Consider the following 25,830-nt stretch of genomic DNA (forward strand, 5'->3'; position numbering starts at 1 on the left):
CTAGCACAAACATTTCACCTAGGTCTTCTCTGCGCAGCATTTTGCGTGTTAGGTTTTGCTAACTCCTTGAGACTGAATGGAATAAAATCTCTTCAATGATGACTTCATGCACCATTGAGCAGATGTGGTTTCAAAGCTGTATCGGTTGACTCGTGTTCATTTAAGATATGCAATTTTGCCAGCTGGAACTGCCAACTCTTCTACCCATGTATGAGTTCAAGGAGGGATTTTGTGCTATGCATTGTTGAGTTTGGTGTAGCAGCATTTTTCTTTGAAGTGTCTTCACAGTCACAGTGTTTAACAGGCTTACAGCCCTGCTCACTTCAGAGATTTTATTGTTAATGATAAGATAGGGGTAAGAGTGTCTCCACAAACAGGTGATAAAATAGGGATGAGTGTCTTCACAAATGGGGAAGTTAACTGAAATTGCAGGAGTGAGATAACCGAAAAATAGGGGAATTAACTGAAAATACAAAAGTTAGACAATTGAAAAACTGCAAAAGTTAAACTTTTATGTAATAGGCGGATAAAGAAGTTTGTACCTTCCAAGTACCTCAGCCAATGGGGAAAGGAAGAGGGTTGTATGTGGCCAGGGAATTAGGATAAAATGGAGGCTGCAGCCTTCAGCAAATGGAGAGACCCCCAGGGATATGCCTCAGTGGACTCTCCCTTTATTCAAATAAAGTCTTTCCAGGACTCCTCTGTCTCCTTTGTGAACATTGACCTCTGGCAACAGGATTTTCTGCACAACAAAATGAAAAAATGTTCTCCAGCCAATGTTTGTTTGAGTTTAAAAAGCTTGAAGTTTGGACCGTGCACTTTGGATTGCTTCACATTGCCTTCATTTAAGGTCTTGATGACCTGTAGAATCTTTGGAATGACTCCCAAGGATATTGTAGATGCTTTCATCACCTGGGGGGATCTTTTTTAATCACTGCTGGATTTAAAAAAAATATAAATTGTAATCCAAAGAGAAACTATGGGTCTCATAAAATCAGTTGATGAGGTTCTGCAGCCTGTGTTACACAAAGGTTCAGGCCAGCTGGTTGTCACAGCTTGTGTCTCACTGTCTTAAAAAGACACAAACCTGTGAGTTGACCCAGATTTTCTTTCTGGGAATCTGCTCTTCTCTGCAATTGAAAGCCTGTAGTGTTTACTGTTGCCAGAATACCAGAAATCTAAATTGTGTTAGGCAATGAGAAGCAGAAAAGCAGTTCCACTCCAGTAAGTTATTTTAAAAGGATTACCGGACTACTCTACACAGATGACAGGGTGATAATTTTTGCCATTCCAATATACAGCAGAATAACTGAATTTAACTGTTGCAAAGCAGAGTCACACTGCATGAGTAAGCCTAAAAACTGAGGTGCGACCTCTGATGCTTCCAGCACTTTATTCTCCTGCTAAATTCGAAGTGTTTTTTTCATGTGTGACTGTAGAGAGCACTGTTTACAAAATTACTGAATGGCTTGCAGTCTGAATGAATAGGGAGATAAAGAGGAAGAGAACTGCTCTGGGACTAGACTACACTGCACCTCCTTCAAATAATTTTTCTTCTAAATGGTGGAGTGTCTTGTAATTTTCTTCAAAATAGTATCTGAAGAAGTAAGGATCTAAACATGCCCTCTGCTTTAGAACTGCAGAAGAGCTTAAAGAAGAAGAAATCTCACAGTTCTTTAATTCATGGGAGGGTTGGAAGAAATGGAGCCATCCAAGGTGTCTTCCAACCAGTATGTTCCCCCTTTCCACAGTACAGAAGATGCAGTGGTGGTGTGATGGGAGGATGAGCACCGCGGTGCTAAGACACTTGCTGTTGCACCTCTCACTTATGCAGGCTCAGGGAAGCACAAGGAAGTCCCACAACCACCAAAGGCCAGCAGCTGTACTGGGAACAGCAGGCTGTGCAGCTGCTGTAATCTTGTCTGCACTAGATTCCTGGGCCAGCATTTCCCTCTTAGATCCCTCTTTATTAATCCCTGAGCCTTTTAATTAGGCCTTGTATGGAAAGGAGCAGAAACTGGATAGAGAAGTCATTTAATTTTCTCTTCATCCAAGCCACTCTTAGCAGAATAATTTTCATCTCAAGCAGGAAGCTCTTTGAACCAGGCTGTTATTCTACTGTAAGCTGTCTATAATCCTTCCACTTTCTCCCCACCTTTCAATACAATTCTCACTAACAAGTCTGTTGCCCTGTTTTGCCCAAAACCCGCTGAAGTCAGCAGCCACCTTTGCAGTGGGCTCTGAATTTTGACCTTAGACAGACAGATGGATAGGTATTTGCATTGCCACAAGTCCCCAGAGACCTAATTACATCTTTATGTCCTCCTTCTATTATATAAATGTTAATGTTATTGTGTTTCATGGCACTAATCAGTTTACATTAGCTGGAGTTTTGGACCATTATTTTTAAGTTTTGTTTCTGGAAGTCAAGATAAGTTTGCAGGTATGACTTCTATAATTTACTGATCATACAGACAATGTGCAGGGTGTGTTCCTTCAAGTGGTGCGTAAGAATGCACACTGTGATTTGTTTGCCTTTAACAGATCTGCCAAATACCAACTGGAGAAGCAAGAATTAACATGTTGACACCTCACCTTAGCTGCATTCAGGTATCAACAACGGCCTTCACTCCATCCTCCACTGAAAACACACAACAGGAGAAAATTCAGCCTGTGAAGGCACGCTCATTTCCAGAGAAATCTTCAGCAAATACTGATTCTAAGCTTCTACTCTCCTTTAATATGCGTATATTCAGGCTGTGAAACTGCAATAAGCAGCTCTGGGAAAGTGTGTGCCTTCACCCATGTTAATCACACAGACACATAACTACTTGGATTACAGAATAAAGTGACTCATCTACAGATGACAATGGATAAAAGAAAGGAGGGAAAAAGTCCCTAATTCCTGTACTCCCCTCCTCGGCACATTATAAAGAGACACTTAAGGGAGTAATACAAACACAGAGCTGGAAGGGAAGGTGTGTGTCAGAGTCCAGGTCTGCTACAGTGGGTAGTGAAGGTTGCGTAATCCCTTCCAGAAACTGCTGAAGCTCTGAGTTAGAACTAGTTTGGTGTCTGAGGGACAGGACTGATTGGTCCCTTTACTGATTGGTACCTAGGGAAAGGTACTTCTGCTAATTTACCTTATGTCAATGTGATCTCCTCTCTCTTTAGAATATCTACATTGATCTACTCACAGGAGCATTCCTATCCCCATACAGATCTTTTTATTTTTGAAGGAGGATAATTCTAAAATTGCTCCTATGCTCAATCAGGAACTTTCCGATGGCCTGTTATGCTGCCAGTAATTCACTAGTTGAGGTCCTCAACAGATCCATAATCAAGCACAGGAAATTGTGGATATGTAGAGAAAGCATCCTCAGTAACAGTGCTCCCATGGTAAGGTGGTTTCAATAAGGTGAATCCATTCACCTGAACAGTATGAGGGAGTGGCACTTCAAAGATTTGAAAATATCACTAAATGGAAAAAAAATAATTACTGATGAAACATAACAAAAGGAGTGTGTTTTCATTTTTCTGGGACCAACGTAAAGCAGGTGATTTTTGAGTGATAGTTCCAGCTTGGCAAAGGAAGCTGGTGCAGTAACTGTGATATCAGTGACAAAGGAAAAAGAATATGATTTGTGTCCCCATGAGATGGCACCCTGAACCAGCAGTGCACACAGGGATGGTTTCAAAAGTTTTTCCTCCTGGAAGGAGTGGATCAGAGATCCTTTAGTGAGAAGTAATTAGTCCAAAGCATCGCCTCTCTGCTTTTGTTTCACAGGAGTTGGTCTTAGTCTTCGTACAGTGGGTAAAAGATAAAGTTTCACAATAATGTGTCAGGGCTTTTTGTCTCTTTTATATATTTGTATTTCCTCTTATATTTTGACTTCCTAACCATATTGTGAGTCTATTTTCACAGGCACTTCCAAGTTGCCAGTCAAATCTATTTCTTTATGAAACTGATTTATTTGTATTACACCAAGCATTATGCCCGGTGCTAAGTGTTGGGAGCTACGCCTTTAGGGAAAATAGTCAGATCCTCAACAACCTGATTCCAACAGACAGAATCATTCATTTCCCATTCGCCACATTAAAGGCTTTGTTCTCACTGAAAGCTGTCAGCTGTTTGGTTGCCTTTTTCATTTTTTTTCCCGATGAAATGTATAGCCCAGTCCAGAGCAGCCTTGCTAAAAAAAAACAAACCCAAAAGTGAGCACATGTGAGTATGAGAAATTAATTTCCTGTCTGTTATTAGAAGTAATCACAGTTGAGTAATACTTCTACGTCAGCAGACATGTCTGAGGAGAACTGAATTGCTATCATACACGTTGAATCAGAGTGTTGCTATGTGACGCCATCCTTTATGCGTATCAGTGCAAACGCCTTGGGAAGGAGAAGAGAGCTTGTTACTGTTTGGTTTGTGTCTCTCTCAATGGAACCACAGAATTACAGTTTATTATTGCAAGTGTTATTTTAGTTTCAGATTAACTTGTGGTTTCTAACTGTTGGTCTGATCTTTGCTAGCATTTCTTATGAAAATGAAAAACATTTTGGCTATGGCTTATTCCTGTTGCTAAATTGTAATCTAGACCCATGTTATGTGAGGAACGTGGAAAGTTCTGCTGTGTATACATGTTTAGAGGCACTGCAATCTTGCCCTTTGAATTTTTCTAATTGTGTTAAAACTGTAGGTCACAGTATCAAAATAAAAGTGTACAAATGACCTCCTATCATTGGCTTCCTTGCAAGATCCAAAGCTTACTGTGAAAGCTGTAACTTGATTAGAAGACCTTTCATGACACTCAGCATAGAAAGAATGCACCAATTTGTTCTGTTCATTATTCAGTCCCACTTGTAGACCATTTCCCAAGTGGTCTCCATAGCATGACAGCATTAGTTGCAATCAGACATGCACTGAGCATTAGTGAGTTTGGGGGAAGGGGTAAAAAAAAAAAATACTACAGTGGACGCTTTGAGGCTCTGAAATAGTTGAAATAGTTCTCCATGCTGTGTTGAGCAGCAGGAGTACTCCCTCCCCCAGAATGAGCTTGTTCAAAGAGTGGAGAGAAGGAGGCTGTTTTTTTTTCCTTTCCAGCAGCATGTAGGAACAGCGTTCGAGGAGGTGCTCAGAGGGAGTGGTGGGGAGAGCCAGGGAGAGAGGGCAGAAAGCAGGCTGACTAAATGGAGAGTCACCTGGCTGGTTGCAGCCCTCCTGCAACAAAGCGTGTCCGGCTTGCTGGTTCACAGGTGATGACACACACGTGCAACTGCTGGATCCTAGTGTCCAGTGAAGTCTTTGTGTTTTTCCTTGGGCTATTGAAGACCTGGAGGAGTGGGGACAAAAGCCCAGTTATTACTTTGTCAGTAGACTGTAACTTGTCTGAGTTAGAAGGATTCCAATTTAAATAATCAAAGTGTCCATATCACACCCTCATTGTTTCTACCTTATTTTTTTACCTTATTTTTCTGAGGTAATATCACAGTAGAAGCTGTCCAACTCACAGGGTGCTTAAAAGTAGTTTCGATTCTTTGATAAGAGGAAATCCTGTTATTTGTTCTATCATTTTTTTTAACTTGGTGATAGAAATATAGGTCATAATAGGTGTGTGTTGAAAATACTTTGAGATTAAATTGAACAAGACTAATTTAGTGAAAGGTAAATGCAGGAGGTGGAAAAGCTGATGCAACTACTTGTCATTCATTCAGACTGAGAAAGAGTGTTCCTGGACTGCAGGAGAAGTGCTTTACTTCTTGTCCTTTGCAAACCTCAATTACCTGAAGTAACTTTTCATGTTAGCATCTTCTACTTTTTCACATCTTCCAGGTAAGGCTCAGACATATGTCAGAAATTCCCATAAATATAAATAAGAAGCTACTGGGAAGTCACAGTTAGTTTAACATTACCTCCAACAGCAAACGAACCCAAAAATATCCATTCTCAGGGGAAGCAGGACTCCCCTCTGAGCCACTCAATTGCCAATACCAGCGTGGACTCCTTCATTTGAAGCACCACAATTCCAGCACTGATTATTAGTTTCATGGCGCCATGGCCAGAAACAATTAATTTCTCAGCAGTAAGTAGGTCAGGCTGAAGGATTCTGTACAGCTAGGTAGTGCCAGACCTCAGCTGTCAAAGGGCAGTTATCCAGTGGAGGGTAAGTGATGTTCACAAACATCCAGCTTAGCGATGTAGAGTCCTTTCCCTTTTCCACTGCCCAGTCTTTATAAGAAACCGATGCATCTACTTACATCTGTATTTCCCACGTATCACTAGCAGGGAAGGGGACCTAGTGAGTTGTGCTGCCTCTATCAAGGCAGTCGGGCTGTTGTCCCCCTCCCTGCAGCTTATCCAGAAGCTCCTGAGCCACTCCACACTGGCCTTACTTGGTAGACGTGGGTCAGAAGGAAAGTTTGCTCCTGCAGACATGGCAATTTTTGTCTTTAGATCACTTGCAGACATCTGAGAAGAGTCTGGCAGCCAGTGTTATTGTGGATTTTCATCAAAATTTCTCTTACAGAAGGCATAATTGGATAACAATGATAGCCCAGGTGGCACAGTTTACCCAGCTGGCCTATATCTTGTTTTAATTGCTTAAACATGTCCACACCCTGTCTTTGTTATGAATTCACTTATGGCACAGCAGACAAATTTTAAATTTGGTGTCTGGTGATGATGGAAGGTGAACCCCATCTACATCACAGCAGAAAGTGTATTATAATTTCCTTTGGTTAGTAAGAGCTTAGGAGCCTTTTGGAAGGAAATATGGGTGGGATCTGATCAAGGCGCTGTGGTGTGGAGTGACTTATGCTCAAAGCAAAACAGGAGCGTGTCGTTCCAGGAGATAACAGCTGTCACCAAGGAGGCACTGTGTCAATGAAAACACATCCTTTGGTTTTCTAAGCCTTTCATTTGGGCAGCCGGACACGCCAGCACTGCAAACCTGAAAGCAAACTCAATTATCCTGCATTTACCTTTTGTAGCCTAAAACTATGCAGGGCCACCTGGGGTTACTGAGGTGTGAACCCGAGGTGTGCCTGTGGTGTGGCACACCGTTTCCTCATGGGGTCTGAAGTGTAGCCGTGGCCTCCCAGGGAGTACTTGCTGGTGTTCCCTGCTGCTGCCTGACCAGGGAATGATGTTGGCAGGGGTCAGCTACCTCTTCTTTGCTAAGGACTGCATGTGTCTTTCAAATGAAAATAGTCTTGGTGGGCTGCAGCATCACCTCTTCCTCTCATTTTCTTCTCCCATCCCCATCGTGTTTATCGATAGTGATGTGAACTATATGACATGAACCCAGTGGTCTCCATCCTGGAGGTGAAAGGATAGGACATTCTGTTCCCCTCCCACCTCTGGGCACAGCATAGCAGCAGGGAAGGCTGCTCCTCTGCAAAGGGCCTTGCCAGTGGGAGGAAGCTCCTGCTTTATAGCAATAAGAGGGGAAGATATTTTTCCTTGAGCGTTAATTCCAGTCTGGCCTTGGGCTTTTAATGCAACCAAATGCACACATATGCCGCTTACAAAGGTAGAGTTAAGACACTGTCTTAATGCATATACAGATGCAAAGTGCCTAGCCACGCACTCCTACACGTTTTGCTTGTCTTCCTGGGCATCTTTTCACAATTACAATTTTTTCTGCAAATAGCGGCAATTCCAATGTAACTTGGAGTACTGGTTTTGCTCAGGAGGTCTTCTAATTGCTCATCCACTCCTGTATTCTCTCCTTCGTAGTCATCGTTCATTCTTGTCTGGTGCCTTTTGTACTGCAGTTGCTGAAGGCAACGCACGAAGGCTGCTCTTTCCTGCTGGAGCTTGTTGTTGTCTTCAGTAGCTGGGCAGGCAAAGACAGCTCTGGTGTGAATCATTTTCCTCCTCCAATGTAGGAGTTGCCATGAAGAATGATTAAGGCGGGGGGAAATAAAAAAAAAAAAGAAAGCGAGAGTGAGAGGGAGTGTGTGTGCGCACAAATTAAGGTTGGGAAAGTGGGAGTGGTGTCAATGAGCAGGCAAGCTAACAGAGTCTTCTGCTCGGCCAGGTTTCGCCACGGGTAGCTAGTTCTTCGTGCTGTACCCATTTCATCGATTCATTTACCAGGATTATAGCCTTGCAAAGTAAGTACAGCTATTTTTCTTCTTCTGATACTTTTATTAATGCCTAACTAATGGTTAACAAATCTCCATTGTGAAACATAGTTGAGTAGAGGGAGTGTGATAAGGAAATTTGTACAAAAAGATATCATGTGGAATTAAGGGAGCAAAAAAGCCTTCAAAAACTACAACGTTTTGGTTTCATCCTAAAATTGCTGCATTTGCCATGCTGTGTTTCTTCCTGCTGCAAAGATTCATTGGAAGCAGTGAAGAGGATCTGGTAGTAGAGGCAGCAAGGGCATTAGGAATTATTAAAATATGATAGTTTATTGGAAATGGCTTTCCTCATGACAGAAAAAGCAGGCTGTGTAAGATGCTGTGAAAATGCTCTATGTGTCAAAGTAGGATTTAGACTTTTTAAAGTCTTTGTCACAGAGGAATATTCTTCTCATTTTCTGCAGAGGTGTGTATGCTCTGCTCTGTTTCCTTTGATTTATTAATCAAGTGACTAATCTGCACTTGTTTAAAGTGAAGGGCAGGAACTTAGGTCCAGTAATTACCCCTTTATTTTCAGTGTGACCATTTAGTTTGAAGAATTTACTGGCTATTGAGGCACAACAAAGCGTATTGTGGTGGCTCATTTCTCTCCTTCCTTCCTGGAATGACTATCCCTGCTGTATTGCTGACAGAGCTTTTTCCCCAGCCATACAAGAAGCTCTGGTCCCAGATCAGTCTGATGTCTTGTGTTCCTTAAAGAAATGTCTGTTCAAAGGAAATTGTGTTCTTGTTGCCTAGACAGGTAGTCTGCCAGGTGGAGACTTGTCGTTTGTGTAGAAGCAAGAAGAAAAGGCTCACAGAAGTCCTATATTTCCTTTATATTTTGTGTTTGGCAAGAAAGAGCTCAAGTGGGGTGATGTTAAATGCTTGAGCTAGTTTCAAATATTAATGCCTCACTTGTGAAACGTGTGTGTGGGCTGTTTCATATCATTTATCCTCTTGGTGGAAGTTTGTTTGAACTGGAGAGGCTCACAGCTCCTGAGCTGTAAACCCGATACAGCCCCCCCCAGCAATGAGTGTCCAGTGCTGCCCACGCTTTATCTGCCACTGGTGTCTTCTCCTGGAAGGACTGCTTAACCGAGACAAAAATAAAATAAATACTTGTTCTGCTTTATCAGATTATCCCTACCATATAGCTAACTTGACTTGTCAGACATTTCCACACAGACATTGCTATTCTTCTGATTATATTTTTAAAAGATAAGCTATATTTAGCTTTTCTCTTAGTAAGCAGATTGTAAACATAGCCTCTCTGGTGGTTTTTTTTGTTGTTGTTGTTTTTTTTTCCCCGGTTTTGTTGTTGTTGTTGCTGTTGCATTCAGCCGTGACTAAGCAAAAATAGTGTCTTATACCCATAAACAAGTTTAAGTCAGGTTTTTCTAAACTGGTTCAGTAGCCTTTCAGCTCCCTTCTGTATCTGAAAGTGTTTCTCTAACGCTGTGGCAGAGTCACAGTTTTAAGCAAAGCTGGGTGGATCACAAGCTACCTGTGCTTAGAAGATTGCCCCTGGTGCCGCGGGCCTCTCTGGAAACGCTGACATACTGCTTTCCTGGGAAAGGAGGGACTCAGCAAGAATCCATGCAGCAGGCCTTTTTAAAATTTCATTTTCAATTTTTTGACTCCTCCCTGTTTGAGGGTTCCCTGTGATTACTGACTCAGGAGCTGCATCTGATTTCTGGGCACCTAATGGGCTTTCCTCTTGATGTGAGCCTCAGCCCTTCTCACTTGACTGGAACCAGCTTTAGTGGACTCACAAGTCTTGGGACACTCGGGGCTTTAAAGAGATTTAAGTTTTTATAATATTTAATACAGTAAATTCTTTTCAAGCATATGAATGTCATGAGCTCCTAAACATTATACATAGTTAATAAATGGAGCATAAAAACTGACTGACCAGGTGCAGTTGAAAAAGATGCTGGAAAAGAGGAGAGCAAATAATTCGAATTTAAAGGTGAAACTGAGCTTTTTTTCCTGACAAAATGTCCTGAATTGGTGTTATTTCAATAGTAGCACTACAAGAAAGAAATTATAAGAATTGAGAGCTTTATGACCACCAGAAATGGTTTCACTCAACACAAAAGAAGCTTTGAGAGTATCAGTAGCTACTGGGTGAACAAAAGGTAAATAGAAGGTTCACCACAAAGTTCCTCCAATTTCCTTACTGAAAAAGAACATCAGAACTTTGTAGAAAATGATCCAACATGAACAGTATCAGACTTAGCAATGAGGTAAGGAAAGAAGAAGTTTTAAGCCATGGTATAACTTTTCACTGGCATAAGGAAGAAAAGTTTCTGTCAATTTCACAAGATTTCCTATTTTATTTTCTTACTCTGAATCTCTTGCAACCCAAGGAAGTGAAATGCAGGTAGCACATACACACCTTAAAATGACCCCAGGTTTGCCAATATAACTGAAAATACTAATATTAGAATGACAGCATAGCACTTTCAATATTAATCCAGAAAGGAACAAGAAGAATTTGAAGTGGATATGATTGCATATTGATTTTTAGCCTGTAAGCAAGATCCAAAGGCCTAAGTTGAATAGTATCAGGACATCCAGCACTAAAGAATAATATTCTCCCACACTAGCAAGTAAGATTTTTTCAGGTGAACTGCATGCCTCATTCTGCATTGTGAGATTCTCTGTACTATTTGTCTTCTTGGGGGTGGCAGATGTTGAATGACACATTCATGGTTCCCTGGGTAATTTTCCACCAGCTCCTGAGTAAGAAATACCTGGGAAGTTTGTACTTGCCCCAGATCTTCAAATTTTAGCTGGGGGGGTTGTGCGGAGAGAGAGAAGATGACAAAGTTTATGTATGTATTATGCGTTCATGTGTGAAAGGTTGATTGGGAAGCTAAGATAGGGAACCTGTGCAAGGGAGTTTATTTAAGACATGCACAGGCACAAAGGTGCACGTCTGGGAGGAGCAACTGCAGAGAGGCACTTTGCAGGATGATTTTACATTCGCTCCTTTGCCCCTGTTGTAGCAAGTTACTTCCTCAGCAGCAGTGTTAGTCCTTCAAATTTGTTTCAAATGCCTTTTGCCACTGTTCTGCCCAAAGCTCTCCTCCTTTAAGGTGTGTGCTGAGCCCATGGCTTCTGGCAAGCTTGACTTTTCTGGCAATTAGTTGCTCTCATGGGTGAGAAATTGTGACTACGTAGACGTGATAGGTGGTTGCAGTGCTGGGCTGGCGCTGAGCTCTCCCTGTATGCCCATAAGATCTCTGAGATGCAGCTCGATACCTGCTGACACTCTAAAATGGGATCTCACATGGATAACCTCTCTTTACCAAGCAGCTGCTGGGCACTGCCAAACTACTGGAAGATGGACAAGTCCGGCCAGACCCATTCTGAATTCAGGATTCTGGCAAAGCCTGTAAAGGACACTACTCTGTATTTCTATATATGTGGGATGTCATGGTTTAACTCCAGCCATGCAGTAGGACCATGCATCTGCTTACTCAGTTCTCCCCGTCCCCACCAATGGGATGGGGAAAAGAATCGTGCAAAATAAGGAAAACTTGAGGGGGGAGATAAAGACAGTTTAAAAAGTAAATCAAAAGCCATGCACACAAGCAAAGCAAAACGAGGAATTCATTCATTGCATCCCATGGGCAGGCAGGTGCTCAGCCATCCCCAGGAAAGCAGGGCTCCATCACACGTAACAGTTACTTGGGAAGACAAACACCATAACTCAGAATGTTCCCCTACTTCCTTCTTCTTCCCCCAGATTTATATGCTGAGCACAACATCCTATGGTATGGAATATCCCTTTGGTCAGTTGGGGTCAGCTGTCCCGGCTGTGTCCCCTCCCAACTTCTTGTGCACCCCCAGCCTGCTCGCTGGTGGGACAGTGTGAGGAGCAGAAAAGTCCTCGACTGCTCAGCCACAACTGAAAACAAGCGTGCACTATCAACATTATTCTCCCTAAATCCAAAACATAACACTGTACCAGCTGCTAGCAAGAAAGGCATCTCCATTCCAGCCGAAACCATGACAGGGAATAACTTTCTTCAGTGATACATATTTAATGTGTCACCTCTTCAAGACAAATTCCCCTTTTTTTTTTTTTTTCCAGAGGGAGGGGATTTGTTAGCAAACAGCTTGTTGCTAATACCAACAGTCAGAACATTTTGCAAGGGTGCAGTGCTGGTTAGGTGTGCTTTTCAAAGATGGATTTAATAAGCCTTGGGTTTATGCCAGTATCTTTTTTTTTTCCACTTAATTAGATTGTGCCATGCATTTCAGTAACCTTTTGTACAGCATCTTTTAGCCCCAAAAAACTCAGTTGCCAAATAAACCAGTTGCTTTACCACATAGATCCAAGAACATGTATAAGTTAATTAAAATAAAAATAAAAGCATTTATTTTGTAAAAGGCCTTCTTGTCATGGTTTAATCCCAGCCGGCAACTAGAACCATGAAGCTACTCACTCCCTCCCCTCCCCTTTTCCCCTTAAGAAGGGATGGGGGAAAAGGGAAAAAAAAAAGGAGGAGAAAGGAAGAAAAGAAACCCCTTGTGGGTTGAGATAAAGGCAGTTGAATAGAAACAATAATAGAAAAGGAAACATGATAATGATACTACTATTACTACTACTAATAACACGGGTCACTCTCACCTCCATGTGAATTGGCACTGTCCTGAGCAGGGATCATGGATTGGTGCCTCCCCTGGTTAACTCCCATTTATATACTGAGCATGACAACTGCCGTGTGGAGTATTTCATTGGCCATTTCCATCGTTTTCTCTATTCTTCTATGGGAAGCTGAAAAAAGTCCTTAAATGGTGTAAGTATCACTTAGGAACAACTGAAACCAATAGGTATTATTGACTGTCCGTTCACAGCAATCACTAGAAAGAAAATTAACTCCTTCTCAGCTGAAACCAGGACAGTATCCACCCCTTATTCTGTATAAATTATATCATGCCCAGGTTTTTTACTTTTCACAGTCACCGCCACTTTCCTGTCTTTGAAATATATATACACACACACATATACAGATATAATTTCCTTGGTCTGTGGGCTATCCCTCTAAAATTCATTTAGTCCATAACTTTGGGCTCCATCTGTCATAACAGTCTTTCGGAGCAGGAGAGTTGGTATGTGTGGTGTTGAATTGTGGCATGCTGCATCTGGAGCTTGCAGCTGGTGTATCTGGCATGCTCCATGCCTGCGGTCCATGGGGTGAAGATGCCAATCTCAAGAAAGTTACCAGGAACCAATTGCTGAAGTCAATTCTGATTCCATCACTGTTGCACTTTGCTCGGTTTCATCAAAGTTCATTCTTCATTAATTTGGGCAATTCTTACTATAATACTATTGATATAGTATATTACAACCATAGTAGTGATGACATATAGTGGTAAATTAGCAATTAATATCATACAGTTTAGTTCATTGGCTATTCTCACACAAAATCAAGTCCCCATGAAGTACACAGGGGAATACACACTTCCCCATCCTCTTGCAGCAACCACCAAGTGCACCCAGGCCCTTGAGCTGAAGCAATCCCAAGGATAAATTTGCCTTGGCCCATGGCAGGAATAACCCAAACTGTTTTCCCTAACATATTTTTCATGTGCACTGCAAGGACTTTATCCCCTTCCACAGCATGTAAAAGTTCTGATTGGGCAGGACCATCTCGATTGACAGATCCTCTGCTGTTAACTAACCAGGTGGCCTTTGCTAAATGTGTATCCCAATGTTTGAAAACGGGGCTTTATAAGTAAATCAGAGTGTTTTCTCTACCGTGTCACAGGCAAATTATGCACCCATTCTCTTACTCCCATAAAAATGTATAAATACCACGGATTATTTGGAAGTCATTCACTACTGTCGAGCACCACAACTGCTCCACAGTGTCTCTGTACAGTGGTGTCAGACGCCCAGCTAAGTTTGGGCAGTATGACACATGCAGTCAAATAGGAAATTGTTCTCATTCTAAATGCCTTTCCAAACCAGGATGAGAGTGAATGGTCAAGGAAGAATTGCTGAAGACAATTCCCTGCTCATATGTTCCCTCTTCACCTTTCTGGCTTCTCATGTCTTGCTGCTCTCACCCAGTGAGATCTTTCCTGGCTGGGATGTAAATGATATGAACTAGCTAAGCAAATGTTTAAGACTGCAGTATTAAGGAGACAGTTATTGGAGAGAAATCCCTGTTCCCAAGGTGTTTCTTAAAAGATTAGCAAACCTCCTACCAGTGTAAGAAATAACTGCCTTTTCTTTTTGTAATAGGGTAAAATAGGACCCCTAGATCTTCAGTGTCAGAGCTTGAAATGCACATGCAGATAGGTATGTGCCTGGATAGGAACACACCTTTTAAAATCATCCCTCCACACCATATTTATTCCACTATTTTGCCATTTTTCCTAGAGAGCATGAATGCTGGCTATACCTTTTAGGTTCTGTGCAAAATCTTATACCTTGTGAAGTGTCTCCCAATATTAATCTTTTCCATCTCCTATATGTCCCTGTCAATAGCTTTATGGAGCTGTTTAACACCAATTTTAACAAATTGCCTTTTTTAGGGATACATGATATTGGGGGTAGAGTAGTATCAAATTCACTATACCAAAGGGATCGTCTTCTGTGTGTTTGCTGGTCTAAAGCAAGACTTGTGCTATTGAATGAAATTCTGTTGTTTACCCTTGTTACCTTGAATCTACCGAAATGTGCTTACACCAAAGTACAATTGCAGGTCTGTGAAAGCAGCCTGGAAGATGGGAACGCTCCTTGGCTTTCCCAGAGTGTGGGCTGCAGCAACTGTCCCTTGGGCACCACCCACCCATCCCATTCCTCACTGCATAGATCATCTAACAGCCCTGTGGCAACTGCAGTTATTAAGAATGGCTAGGAAAATATTTGCAGTTAAAATAGTGTAAGTGATGAGTGGGCACACAGCAGTATTTATTTAGGAAGCCTCCTTTAAGTTTCAAGAGCAGTCTCAACCTACAGGACCAGACAGCTTTCTGGAGACTTCTTGCAAGGCTAGGGAGAATGGGGAATCATCCCTTAGAGGAAGGACACGTACCAAAGTTAAAGCTTTAATGAACAATTAGCCATGAAGCAAGAGACAGGAAAGATTATGAGACTATTAAAGGCCTGACTGAGAGCCAGGAGAGCCCAGAGCATAGGCAAAGTACCTTATAAGTTGGCACATTTACAAAGTATCAATTAAAAACAGATTAAATTTATATGTGATCCAATTTTACTCAATATGCATGGGTCACCCTGACCTACTCAGATTTCCCCAAGTGGAAATACTGGCTCCATGTAACACGTGGTGTTGTCAGCTGTCACTTGAAGATGATGGCTATTACTGAACCACTCACATTTCCTTGCTGGACATGGATGAGACCTTCCCTACTTCTCAGGAGCTGCTGGTGTGCTCTGAAGCTGAGTGGGGGTGATCAGGTCCTCCCCTTCTCTCTCTGTAGGTTCAAGCTGCCCAGTTCCCATACTGATGTCCAGTAAGGAAATCAGTGCTCTGACCCAGCCCCACCACAGCAGGAGCTAGAACTATACTCTGTCAACCATCTTTCTTTTCCCTTTTCCATTTCAGAATGACGATGGATGCTCTGCAACTAGCAAACACTGCCTTTGCAGTTGATATGTTCAAAAAACTATGTGAGAAGGACAAAACAGCCAATATTATTTTTGCCCCACTGTGTACCTCAACATCTCTGGCTCTGGCATATAAAGCTGCGAAAGGTGATACTGCAGACCAAATGAAAAAGGTAAGGTGTCAGCATCTTGTTCTGTGGCTGCAAAATTATATGGCTCTTGCAGGTGGCTTTCTTATTTAGTCTTGTTAACATTCTACTGGATGTCTGGTTCCTTTGTAAGCCAGGCTGCAAACCATCCATCTGAAATTCCTGAGCAGTTCTACATTCCATGGATACACACAGCAAAAGAGATTGAAAATCTGGCATAAAAACAAAGCTTTCTCAAACACACACGGGGTGGAAGGGAACATGGCACAGTCCTCAACAGTTGCATTAAAGCCTTGTCTCCTTTTAGCATAGTGTTGATTGTGGCTGCAAGCCTTAGTCAAGATCACTGCATATGCTGGATTTTTTTTTTTTCAGTATTTAAGAATTTCTAAGCTTTATAGAATGGGAAATAATATTGCCATTATCTGTCAGCAGCAAGTATGCTTAGCAGCCCTGTCACTGACGTTTCCCTGTTCTCCCAGAATGTGGCTAAGAGGAGGTGGATGCAAAAGAGGGAACAACTTGAACTACATTTCTCCTTACCAGCAGCTCATGGTGCTCAAGGGGTTTCCAACACCACGATGCAGCATGGCGGTCATGGTGCAATCAGTTTTTCACGCTTACTCCGTGGTGCGGGGTGGCAGCCTTGCAGCCTCTTCTGCTGCCTCGCTGTAAGCAGAGGTTTGCATAATTCCTTTTTGTCCCAGAGAGGGTGCCCATGGTTTCTGCAGTTACCTAGAGGTGAATGAGAAGCAAATTCAGTATGCATTTATATGCTGATTATCACCTTGCTCTGGAGGATATTCTGCATATTTAAATACATTTTCCTCCTTTGGGAATTCCTCCCTGTACTTCCTCATTCACTGAAGGTACCCCCAAGCGCAGCCTCCTGCGCGCCCACTCATGCCACAGATTACAATGAGTCCTGTGCTATTTGCGGAGGTGCAAAACAATATATCCACAAAGGTCTTCCTGGCTTTGCAGATTTTTCCAAACAGATTCATTTAAAAAAAATAAAATTAAAAAAATAAACTGTAGATCTTCTTTTTTATTAAGTTAAATGACACTTTGCAGCTTCCTCACCATTTCGAAATTAAAGCACTGGGTTTCTAATGGGAGAGTTCAAAGTATTAACTTGCCCTTAATTTCATTTTCACCTGTGTTTGCAATTTGCTTTGAACCATCCCATAATAAGTTAACGTACACATCCACAAATGGAGTTCTGTTACACAAGCACATTTATGTTTCACATTTCTCAAGCGGTGTATAAAAAGTGCTGACTACAGATGCTAAGCAGAACTTGGTACGTTTTTGAAGGTAGTATCTCCTATTTTCCACATCTGTTCTAGCTTCTGCCTGCCCCTGAGTTCGTGCTTTGGTTTTAAATACCAGATACCAAAGGAGCCAGATCGGCAGTCTTACTCTGGAATTAACACAGTTAACAAACTTGTGCTAAAAGCTGTCCCAGGTAGAGAAGTTGCAGCAGCGTAGCTTTCTCCCCAGATCATTTCCAGGCACAGCAGCTTTCTGTGCTTAACACGGTAAGAAATTAAAGTGTTGGAGGAAAAGGAAATAAGTTGAGAAAGTTGTTTCTGAGAAAATGACCATGGAGTTTGGCTATGAGAGATGTGCTGGTGCTGTGTCCTTGGGAGCTTATTTCCTTCTGCTCTCACTGAGCAAGGAGAGGGAGGACACAGAGGGGTGGCCGAAGCAGAGCAGCAATTTGTTGTACCTGTGGAGATATGAAGTGTTCAGGGAGAAAGAGCAGGAGTGAGGGACAAAGGGGAAAGACAGTCGCTTGCTATGCCTCATGTGGGAATTTGAGACAGGTGAGGAGGGTTGGGTAGGCTGCCTGTGATGAAATAGCCACCATCAAAGACCTTGTAATAAGCAGGCATAGAAGTTCAATTCATATTTACAGGGTTATTTTCAAACAAACCCAGCAGGAACCTCTCACCTCTGGTGCCTAAAAGCAGTGAGTTTTAGGTCACCCCAGAACTTCCCAGAACTGGGCTTGTCGTCCCCAGGAGCGGGAGGTGGCCGTGTGTGGGTCAGCAGCCCTACCTCCAGCTCATACTTTCTCTACCAAAACAGACACAGTTATCTGATCAACTTTTGCCGAAATACCGTGTGATGTCATCTATCAGTCATAGCAATCAGAAAACTTGATGATCTGTTAAGCATTTTTAAAGGTGTAGCCCACATCTGGAAAGGAGCCTAACTGGGACCCTCATTTGTCTGGCTTAAAAGCCCCAGGTTTTTGGGCAGGAATGTAAGTTTGGTGAAAACATTATGATGCCATACTGAAGGGTTTTAGTCAGCTAAGTCCCATCAACAGCATGAGCAGGTCTATTGCTTTGGGCTGCTCACAGAAAAGAAACACATTTGGCTAAAGTTCTGGTAGGATCAGGTTTATAGATTTATGTGAGGATGTCAAATAAATAAATGATTTTTGAGTAACAGCAGTGAGAGGCTGTGTTGTTAGCTTAAATATAAAAAGCCAGAGCTCTGGTCACAAACTAGCACTTTTTTTTGCTAAGCTGTTAAGAATGTTTAGATAAGAAGTGGAAAAAAAAGATGCTTAGTATTTTCTTATGTTTGTTTAACAGGTACTCCATTTACAAGATGTCAAAGATGTTTCTTTCGGGTTTCAAACAGTAACTTCAGATGTTTCCAAACTCAGCTCTTTCTTTGCACTGAAAATGGTCAAACGGCTCTTTGTAGACAAGTCTCTCAATCCTACCACAGTAAGTACTGCCCCTGTGCTATGAGTTGCTTGGCCAGCATGTTGACGAGTTACAGTGTCAGACTTCAACATTATTTAAAATAAATTCTCTCACTTTTGGCTGTTACTTGACTAGATTCAGATGATGAACAACATAATGTTCTCTGCTGCCATGCAGGTTTGTAGGAGGATGAGTGTGCTGCTTGACCCCAAGCTATGCAACTATTACAACATTTGTAATTCTTTCATTAATATGCTTTAGGTCAGTAGGCTCAGTAAGTTTTGAATGCAATATAAGTTCTGTGCCACATCAAGGTCTCTGCATTGTAAGTATGAGAGAGAAGTTTTAAAACAAGTTGGTGGTGCAAGTGTGTGTCCAGTTCCCACACCCAAGTAATTACTGCATAAACTGTACTTTGCTTAATCTGTTTGAGGAGGCAGAAGCAACACAAGTGAAAAAGGTGTTGTTTGGCCTTATAACTTAAGGACCTTGCAAATAACTGAGAAAAATGTGTGGTTTTTTCTTCCCAAAGTTGCCTTTGAATAGGGCCCCAAGCAAGGGCAGCAGCAGCCTAAAAAGGATGTTTCAGAAAACTCACATTATGCTAAATGATGCTATAATCAGATTGCCTGCTGTTCAGCCTCTGCTACAGCAAAGGCCAATACCCATCCACAGCAATAAACGCCTCATCTGGTGAGGACAGACACGATGTGAGCAGCCTGTGGCCTTTATCTCTGTCATCTCACCCAGGTCAGGACTGGGGGTTGCTTTATCCTTTCAAACTCTGGCAATGTGCTCACTCCTTCGGTACCAAAGTTACTTTAGCTGCTGTTGTGGGGTCCCTGGACTGAAGGCACCCTTGGGAGCGACACGCTGAATGCAGTTGTGCATCCTGGTTGTCACCTGCTGTTATTTGAGAGTGGTCCATCATAATAAACTCCCCAGCTACCCCGTGGTGAAGCTCGGGACATTGATGTTGCAGGCTCTGTAAAGAACCATGGAGTGTATGGCTTTTAACCAAGCATAATTTTGGTACCTTGTGTCTCTCAGGACTTTGTCAACTCCACAAAGAGGCCTTTTCCATCTGAACTGGAATTAGTGGAGTTCAAAGAAAAAACTGAGGAAACCCGGGAGAAGATCAACAAATCTCTTTCAGAGCTAACTGATGGTGAGTACTGGTTAACCTCGGGGATGCTGTTCGCCTCTTTGAAGAAAGAGGTCTTTGTCCTCGTGACCTCTCTTTACTAATGCCTTTAGAAGTAAATACATAGTGAAAGCAATGAGACTAGACCTATTATTTGGATTCATGAGGATTAGACACGTCAGCCTGTTTTGAAATCACTAACTTGACTACTGCAGCATTTCTGAAGGTGGATATGTGAGACTGATCTTGCATTAGCCTTGGGGAAAGTTGATGACAGCTTTGACTGCAGCAAGATAGTTTGGGAGCATGACAGAACCTGGCTGTGGAGCTTCACAAACATCTGACACCAATGTGTTGAACCCAGGCCCTGATTTCCTTTAAAAATTTTATTCTTATGGGAAGTATTTGCTGGACTCTGAATCTCAGGCTGTTAATTGATAGCGCAGCTCAGCTGCTTTGCAGCTTTTGCCAGTAAAGATCCCACAAGTAGATCTGTGGCTCTTATTTGGAGGTGACCTCCTGTGGAAATGGGGCTGCGGACACTTTTACCATGGTACCACTGAGTCACAGGAGATGCACACCAGTGACCGTGAGGGTCCCCGGGCTGATCCTGCCCATTCTGTGGGGGCAGAGGTCCGGCCCTGGCCCATGTGAGCACACAGTGCCCATAACTGAGCCTATTTGCAGCTCTGGGGCCAGTTGCTGCCTGTTGCCCTCGTGTGGCACGAATATGGAAACGTGGGTGCCTGAGTCACATCTGGTCCTTCCCAGGCTGGGAACGGATGTCCATGTGGAGGCACCTTTCCCTGCCTGTGCCATTTCGACATGAAAGCAGGACTTGTCTCTGGATTCAGTGTCTTTTATGGTGGTTCTTGAACAGGTCTCAAACAGAGCAAGGAGGGGATGACAACATTTCCATGCTCTTTCTGAAGTCTGTAGCAGTATTTCGTTATGTACTGTAATCAGAGCATTATTTGTTGTTGTTGTGGTTATTTTATTCTCATGTATCTCTCTAGAAATGAGTAGCAGCTAATCTGGAGCTCCCCTTCAAGTCTGGCTCTCCAAATGACACATGATTTTTTGCTTATACCTGTTGAATTTCACTGAAAATTTAGTACCTTCTTTAAGGTACTAAACAAAAGCAGTAGACATGTTTTTGATTCCATGCTATATAAGCCAAGAAAAAAAAAAGTCATTTGGAGTATCTGTCTTGATCCCCAATCCCATTTCAAACAGTAACCTGCAATTTTAAGTAAGTAGTTCTTTTTGAAATTTCCCATTAGAATTAATATTTCCTATTGGTGAGGTGCAGGACACAAATATTTCAGTTTGGTGAAGTGTCTCCTTATTCAGTCAAAGCAATTAAGAGATTGATAATGTATTGTTGTACTAACAACCAGCTTAAACCTGTTTGCAGGCAAAATGGAGAATATTTTGAATGAAGATAGTGTAAGTGACCAGACTCAGATCCTCCTAGTTAATGCAGCTTATTTTGTCACAAACTGGATGAAGAAGTTCCCGGAGGCAGAGATCAAAGAATGTCCTTTTAAAGTCAACAAGGTAAGTTCAGAAAAAAAAAAAAAAAGGGAACTGTTTCCCCTCAGGAAAATGCTAAGGAAATCTCAGTAAGAGAAAATAAGAAATGTTTGTTATTATCATAGCATTCTTAGACTCTTTTCCTAAACACATACACTGCTGCAAGGTTTCCTAAAACAGTTTGCTTGCCAAATTATGATAAAATTTTGCTGGTGCTTTCACATCCATCTTTCAAAGGCCTAGTGTGAAAACAGACTGTCCTGTTAGCATATTTAGCTGAGTACAAGTGACCAGAAGCCCCCATTGCCTGCAACAAGGGGATACACATTCTCATGGGTAGCTGCTTTCAAGAGATTGCAGCCTGTACCAGAGGCTACATCCCAAAACCAGCAGGGGTAAAGCATTTCTCATGGTTGCAGAGCTAGAGAAACACCTACACTCAGGAGGTGTCTTTGAGTACGCCCCTTAGGTGCCTGGCCCTGTGCTTTCCTCCCCAGGGATGACAGCCCATCAATCTCAGGACACAGGACTGCAGCCCTCTGCATGTGAGCCCTGCTTAGCCATGAGGGCCGAGAGGCTGCAGCACCTATGGCTTTTGCCTTCAAGAGTCTGTGACCAGTGATGAATATTGTGCAGCTTTAAACCAAGATATAAAGCTGGGCAACGTTTTGTGAGATAAAAGGTTATACTCCAAATATATATATATATATATGTATATATACATGCAAGAGAAAAATCAGAGTTTCCTGTTCACTGAAAATATTCATAAATTGCCACATCAGCCACCAGTTTCAGCTAAAGAAGTTTTAAAAATTATACAATAAACAATAAAATTTTTTAAGTTAAACATCTCAATTTTCGTTTTCCTAAAGTAACATTTTTCTACTGAATTTGAATTTTAAAATGAGTTTCTAGTTGAACAGAACAGTTTGTAAATCTTCCCTATGAATTAAAGAGTTTTGTTTTGTTTCATTCGTAAAAACCAAAGATATACGGCTTTCGGTAAGCCTGAAATTTCTTCTTATTCTGTTTCAGCTCCTGAACCAAAATATCCGTTATTCATATGAACAGCTTGACCTTCACTGTTGAGGTGTGCTCAGTGCTTTACACTTACTGGCATTACGATACCCTGTAGGCAGTATAGTTTGTACCACTCAGTGAAACAGGCATGAAGAACCAGCAATATTAAGTAAATTTCTCTTTTTAGGCATATCCCCAATCTGTTTTACTAAGTAGACTTCTGTTCCATTTTATATTGGAAAGCTGCCTACTGTAGAGAGCCAACAGCTTTCACTACAAGGGTTTCTTAAAAGCTGGTTTCATTACCTATGAAAGCAAACAAATTCTCTGATGGTAAATCAATGGAGCACTTACATGCAAACTTAGAAGCTTTTCTCTCTTGCCATCTTAGTTGTGAATAAAAATGAATGCTAGATTGTTTCCTCTATGTTTTTCAGACTGAAACTAAACCAGTGCAAATGATGAATCTGGAAGCTACTTTTTGCCTGGGTTATGTAAAAGATTTAAATGTTGCCATCCTTGAGCTTCCTTGCCTCAACAAACATATAAGCATGCTCATTCTGCTGCCCAAAGAGATTGAAGATGACACCACTGGCTTGGAAAAGGTGAGAAAAAAGTAAAATTGGTATGATGCTTCCCTTGGAAACAGCTCACTTACAATGCCATATACTTACTTATGGAAGGTTTTTGTTATTTAGATGCTTTGTAGAAGAAACAAAAAGTAAGTTTCCTGTGAATTTCCCTTCTCATTCTGCATCTCTGCTCCTGATGTCATATTTGTGACATAATTGTTTCCACTGTGGACAACTGTGAGGTCGTGAGCAAAACTTTGTTTTAGATAGGGCCTGCACAGAAGATAGTGTAGAGTGCAGAAGGTGCCCGTGGTGCACTTTATGAATGAAAATCTGGCTCCAAACCCTGAATTTCATTTAAAGATTTTTGTTCTTGCCATAGTGAAGTGCTTAAACTCATACTTACTGGATACTTTAATTTTGAGCAGAGGTGTCTGAAAAGGAGCCATTTTTATTGCAATTGCACAAAAATTTGAAGAAGAATAAGTATTTCCTAAAGAGCAACAATTTCTCATGTCATTTCTCTGTGGAAATTATAGAACATGATTGAGATCACACTCTGGATTTGAAGTCTTTTTCTGTCCCAAATACCAGCAATTTCATTACTGTGTAGAGTCAGGAATCAAGACATCTGGATCCACCAGCTGGTTGGGTGGGAGCTGTCTTTCTCAGGTTCCTCCATATGGTTGTTTAGGTTATTGCCTATCAAAAGCTTGTAAGGGGCTAATAGCCAGAGCCTGTGCATCCATGGACGTTGCCTCCTATGGATTAAACGATACTTGCATCAATATAGCTGAGAGTGTTAACCCTGAATGCTACAGCTGTGAATTCGAAAGCAAAGATAGCTTTTGGGGGTTTGTTTTTTGGGGGGCTTGATAGGAGTGGGAAGTTCAGGAATGGCCTTTTTTTTTTTTCTCTCTTTCCTTGGACTGCTTATTAATTTCCTCTGTTCCTTTCTGTCTTCAGCTGGAAAAGGCGCTCACCCCTGAGACATTATTACAGTGGACCAATCCCAGCATGATGGCCAACACCAAAGTGAATGTATTTCTTCCAAAGTTTAGCGTGGAAGGCAATTACGACCTGAAGCCACTTCTAGAAAGCCTGGGCATGACAAATGTCTTCGATGAGAGCTCATCAGATTTCTCTGAAATGTGCGAGACCAAAGGTGTGGTTTTGTCGAAGATCATCCATAAAGTCTCTTTGGAAGTAAATGAACAAGGTGGCGAGTCCCGAGAGGTACCAGGATATCGGATTCTGCAACACAAAGATGAATTTAAAGCTGACCATCCATTTATCTTTTTGTTTAGGCACAACAAAACTCGCAACGTCATTCTTTCGGGCCGATTCTGTTCCCCTTAAGCAGGGCACATTCATTATGAAAAAGTACAATTAGATTTATGGTGGTGCATGTTCCTGTAAAGCTTGGCATCCTGACTATCACCTTTGAAAGGAAATCTAAGAGGTTTATATATCAGCTGGGTAATACAAGGTACTCTACATATGCAGCAGAACTAGTTTATCTCCTTTTGTTTGATCCCCTTAAGCTGAAGGATTCCCGCTGTGAAGAACACATCGTATTTTACGGAGAAGTATCCCCACCTCAGAAACAAGTATATTTTGTTCCTCTGTGACACTTTTTCCCCAAAAGGAAGTGAACTGAGAGCCTGGTTTAATTAGACTGGGAGTTGGAAGGGCTCTGCATTCCTGCTCCCTAGCCAAACCACTCTCCCTCGTGACCCACGTTCTGTGGATTCCTACTGCCCAGAAGGGGAAAATGTGGACATGTGGTGTGACAGCCCTCCCCTTGTACCTGGCTACACCCTGGTGGTCCAGGGTGCCCTATCGGACCCTGCTGTTGCTCATTGAAATGGTGCCCAGGTTCTGCAGCGTAGCCAGACAGTTCAGGCTACCATCAGAATTTGCACCTGTTGAGCAGCAGCTGCACTGAGACCTATGGATGCAAGAAGTAATAATCATGGTGACAAAATGTATACCCAGAAGACTTCTCAGCACGAGTTCATAGATTGGGGAGGTTGGACTCTGCTCCATGGGATTTTTTGACTCATTGCACTGCAGACATGGAAGAATTCATTCAGCCACGAGGAGCCCTGTTCTACATATATCCTGAGAAAAAAGAACATCATGCAATTCTAGGAAAGAAATCTGTTGGATTAATACTGGAAGTGCCACACTTTTCAAGCACAGATTATCTGTTGTTTCTAGTTCTGAATTCAGCATTAAGGAGACTCCATACAATTACTAAACATCTGAGGCATGAGAAAGAAATAAAGACTGCAAGCTTGAGTGAGATTAACATTGTAATTACCAGTCTCCAAATTCCATATGAAATCATGGTAATCAGATTTCATTTCTGTCTAAGGACTGCCTGCTGCATATGTTCAGTACTGGTTTACCTAATTACTGTTCAGAATAAAGCACTATAAAACCCATGTCAAATGTCTGCAATACCTCCAGTGTCAGTCTGTGTGTTCACACTTGTGTGTTTGCTGACAGCGTCAGTGTTCACTCTTGACCTCCAATAAATGATAGGCATGGAAATAAACAGATTCACTTAGGCCACAAAATCAAAATAAAAACCTAAATCAATGTCTGGATTGCTCTTCTGGACCACATGATAATAGTTCTCTGTAAGGACTATGTTACTAGCTGCTCACAGTATACAAGAATTTAATTATGATGTGTCTTAAAAAAATGGGAGCATTTTGCTTGAGAATTCCACTTGGTGCTTCAGGTCTGAAAGAAACTGGAAAGAGATTTCTAAATGGGAATATGCAACCCCTGATACGCATACCTCTCTTCTAACACCAGAGAACAGCACGGTGGTTATTGTGAATTTGTAGGCAGGGGTTCTGTTTCCATTCTTGACCTTGCCAACCCACGGGAAGCCCTTGGCCACAATGATTCAGTGGTTTTACCAGTTTCCTTCCCTCTGTGGACCTAT

At 41.9% G+C, this 25,830-nt stretch overlaps 1 protein-coding gene across 1 annotated transcript; it reads left to right on the forward strand.

Annotated features, from left to right (window-relative positions):
* Positions 1-7,943: 7,943 nt before the first annotated feature.
* On the forward strand, positions 7,944-25,318 carry SERPINB5 (serpin peptidase inhibitor, clade B (ovalbumin), member 5). The gene is made up of 7 exons (XM_014941009.1): positions 7,944-8,115; positions 15,720-15,894; positions 18,480-18,617; positions 19,647-19,764; positions 21,158-21,300; positions 22,734-22,901; positions 23,835-25,318. The coding sequence occupies exons 2-7, from the start codon at positions 15,721-15,723 to the stop codon at positions 24,225-24,227; spliced, it is 1,134 nt and encodes a 377-aa protein (XP_014796495.1). The 5' UTR covers positions 7,944-8,115; position 15,720; the 3' UTR covers positions 24,228-25,318.
* The last annotated feature ends 512 nt before the right edge of the window (positions 25,319-25,830 follow it).

The sequence above is a fragment of the Calidris pugnax genome, unplaced genomic scaffold (assembly GCF_001431845.1).
Source record: "Calidris pugnax isolate Ruff unplaced genomic scaffold, ASM143184v1 scaffold8, whole genome shotgun sequence".
Taxonomy (NCBI): Eukaryota; Metazoa; Chordata; class Aves; order Charadriiformes; family Scolopacidae; genus Calidris; species Calidris pugnax.

Coding starts and splice junctions, on each gene's coding strand:
- SERPINB5 (XM_014941009.1), top strand. CDS start 15,721: ATGACGATGGATGCTCTGCAACTAGCAAACACTGCCTTTGCAGTTGAT. Junction 15,895..18,479: donor CTGCAGACCAAATGAAAAAG/GTAAGGTGTCAG, acceptor TTTGTTTAACAG/GTACTCCATTTACAAGATGT. Junction 18,618..19,646: donor AGTCTCTCAATCCTACCACA/GTAAGTACTGCC, acceptor TGTGTCTCTCAG/GACTTTGTCAACTCCACAAA.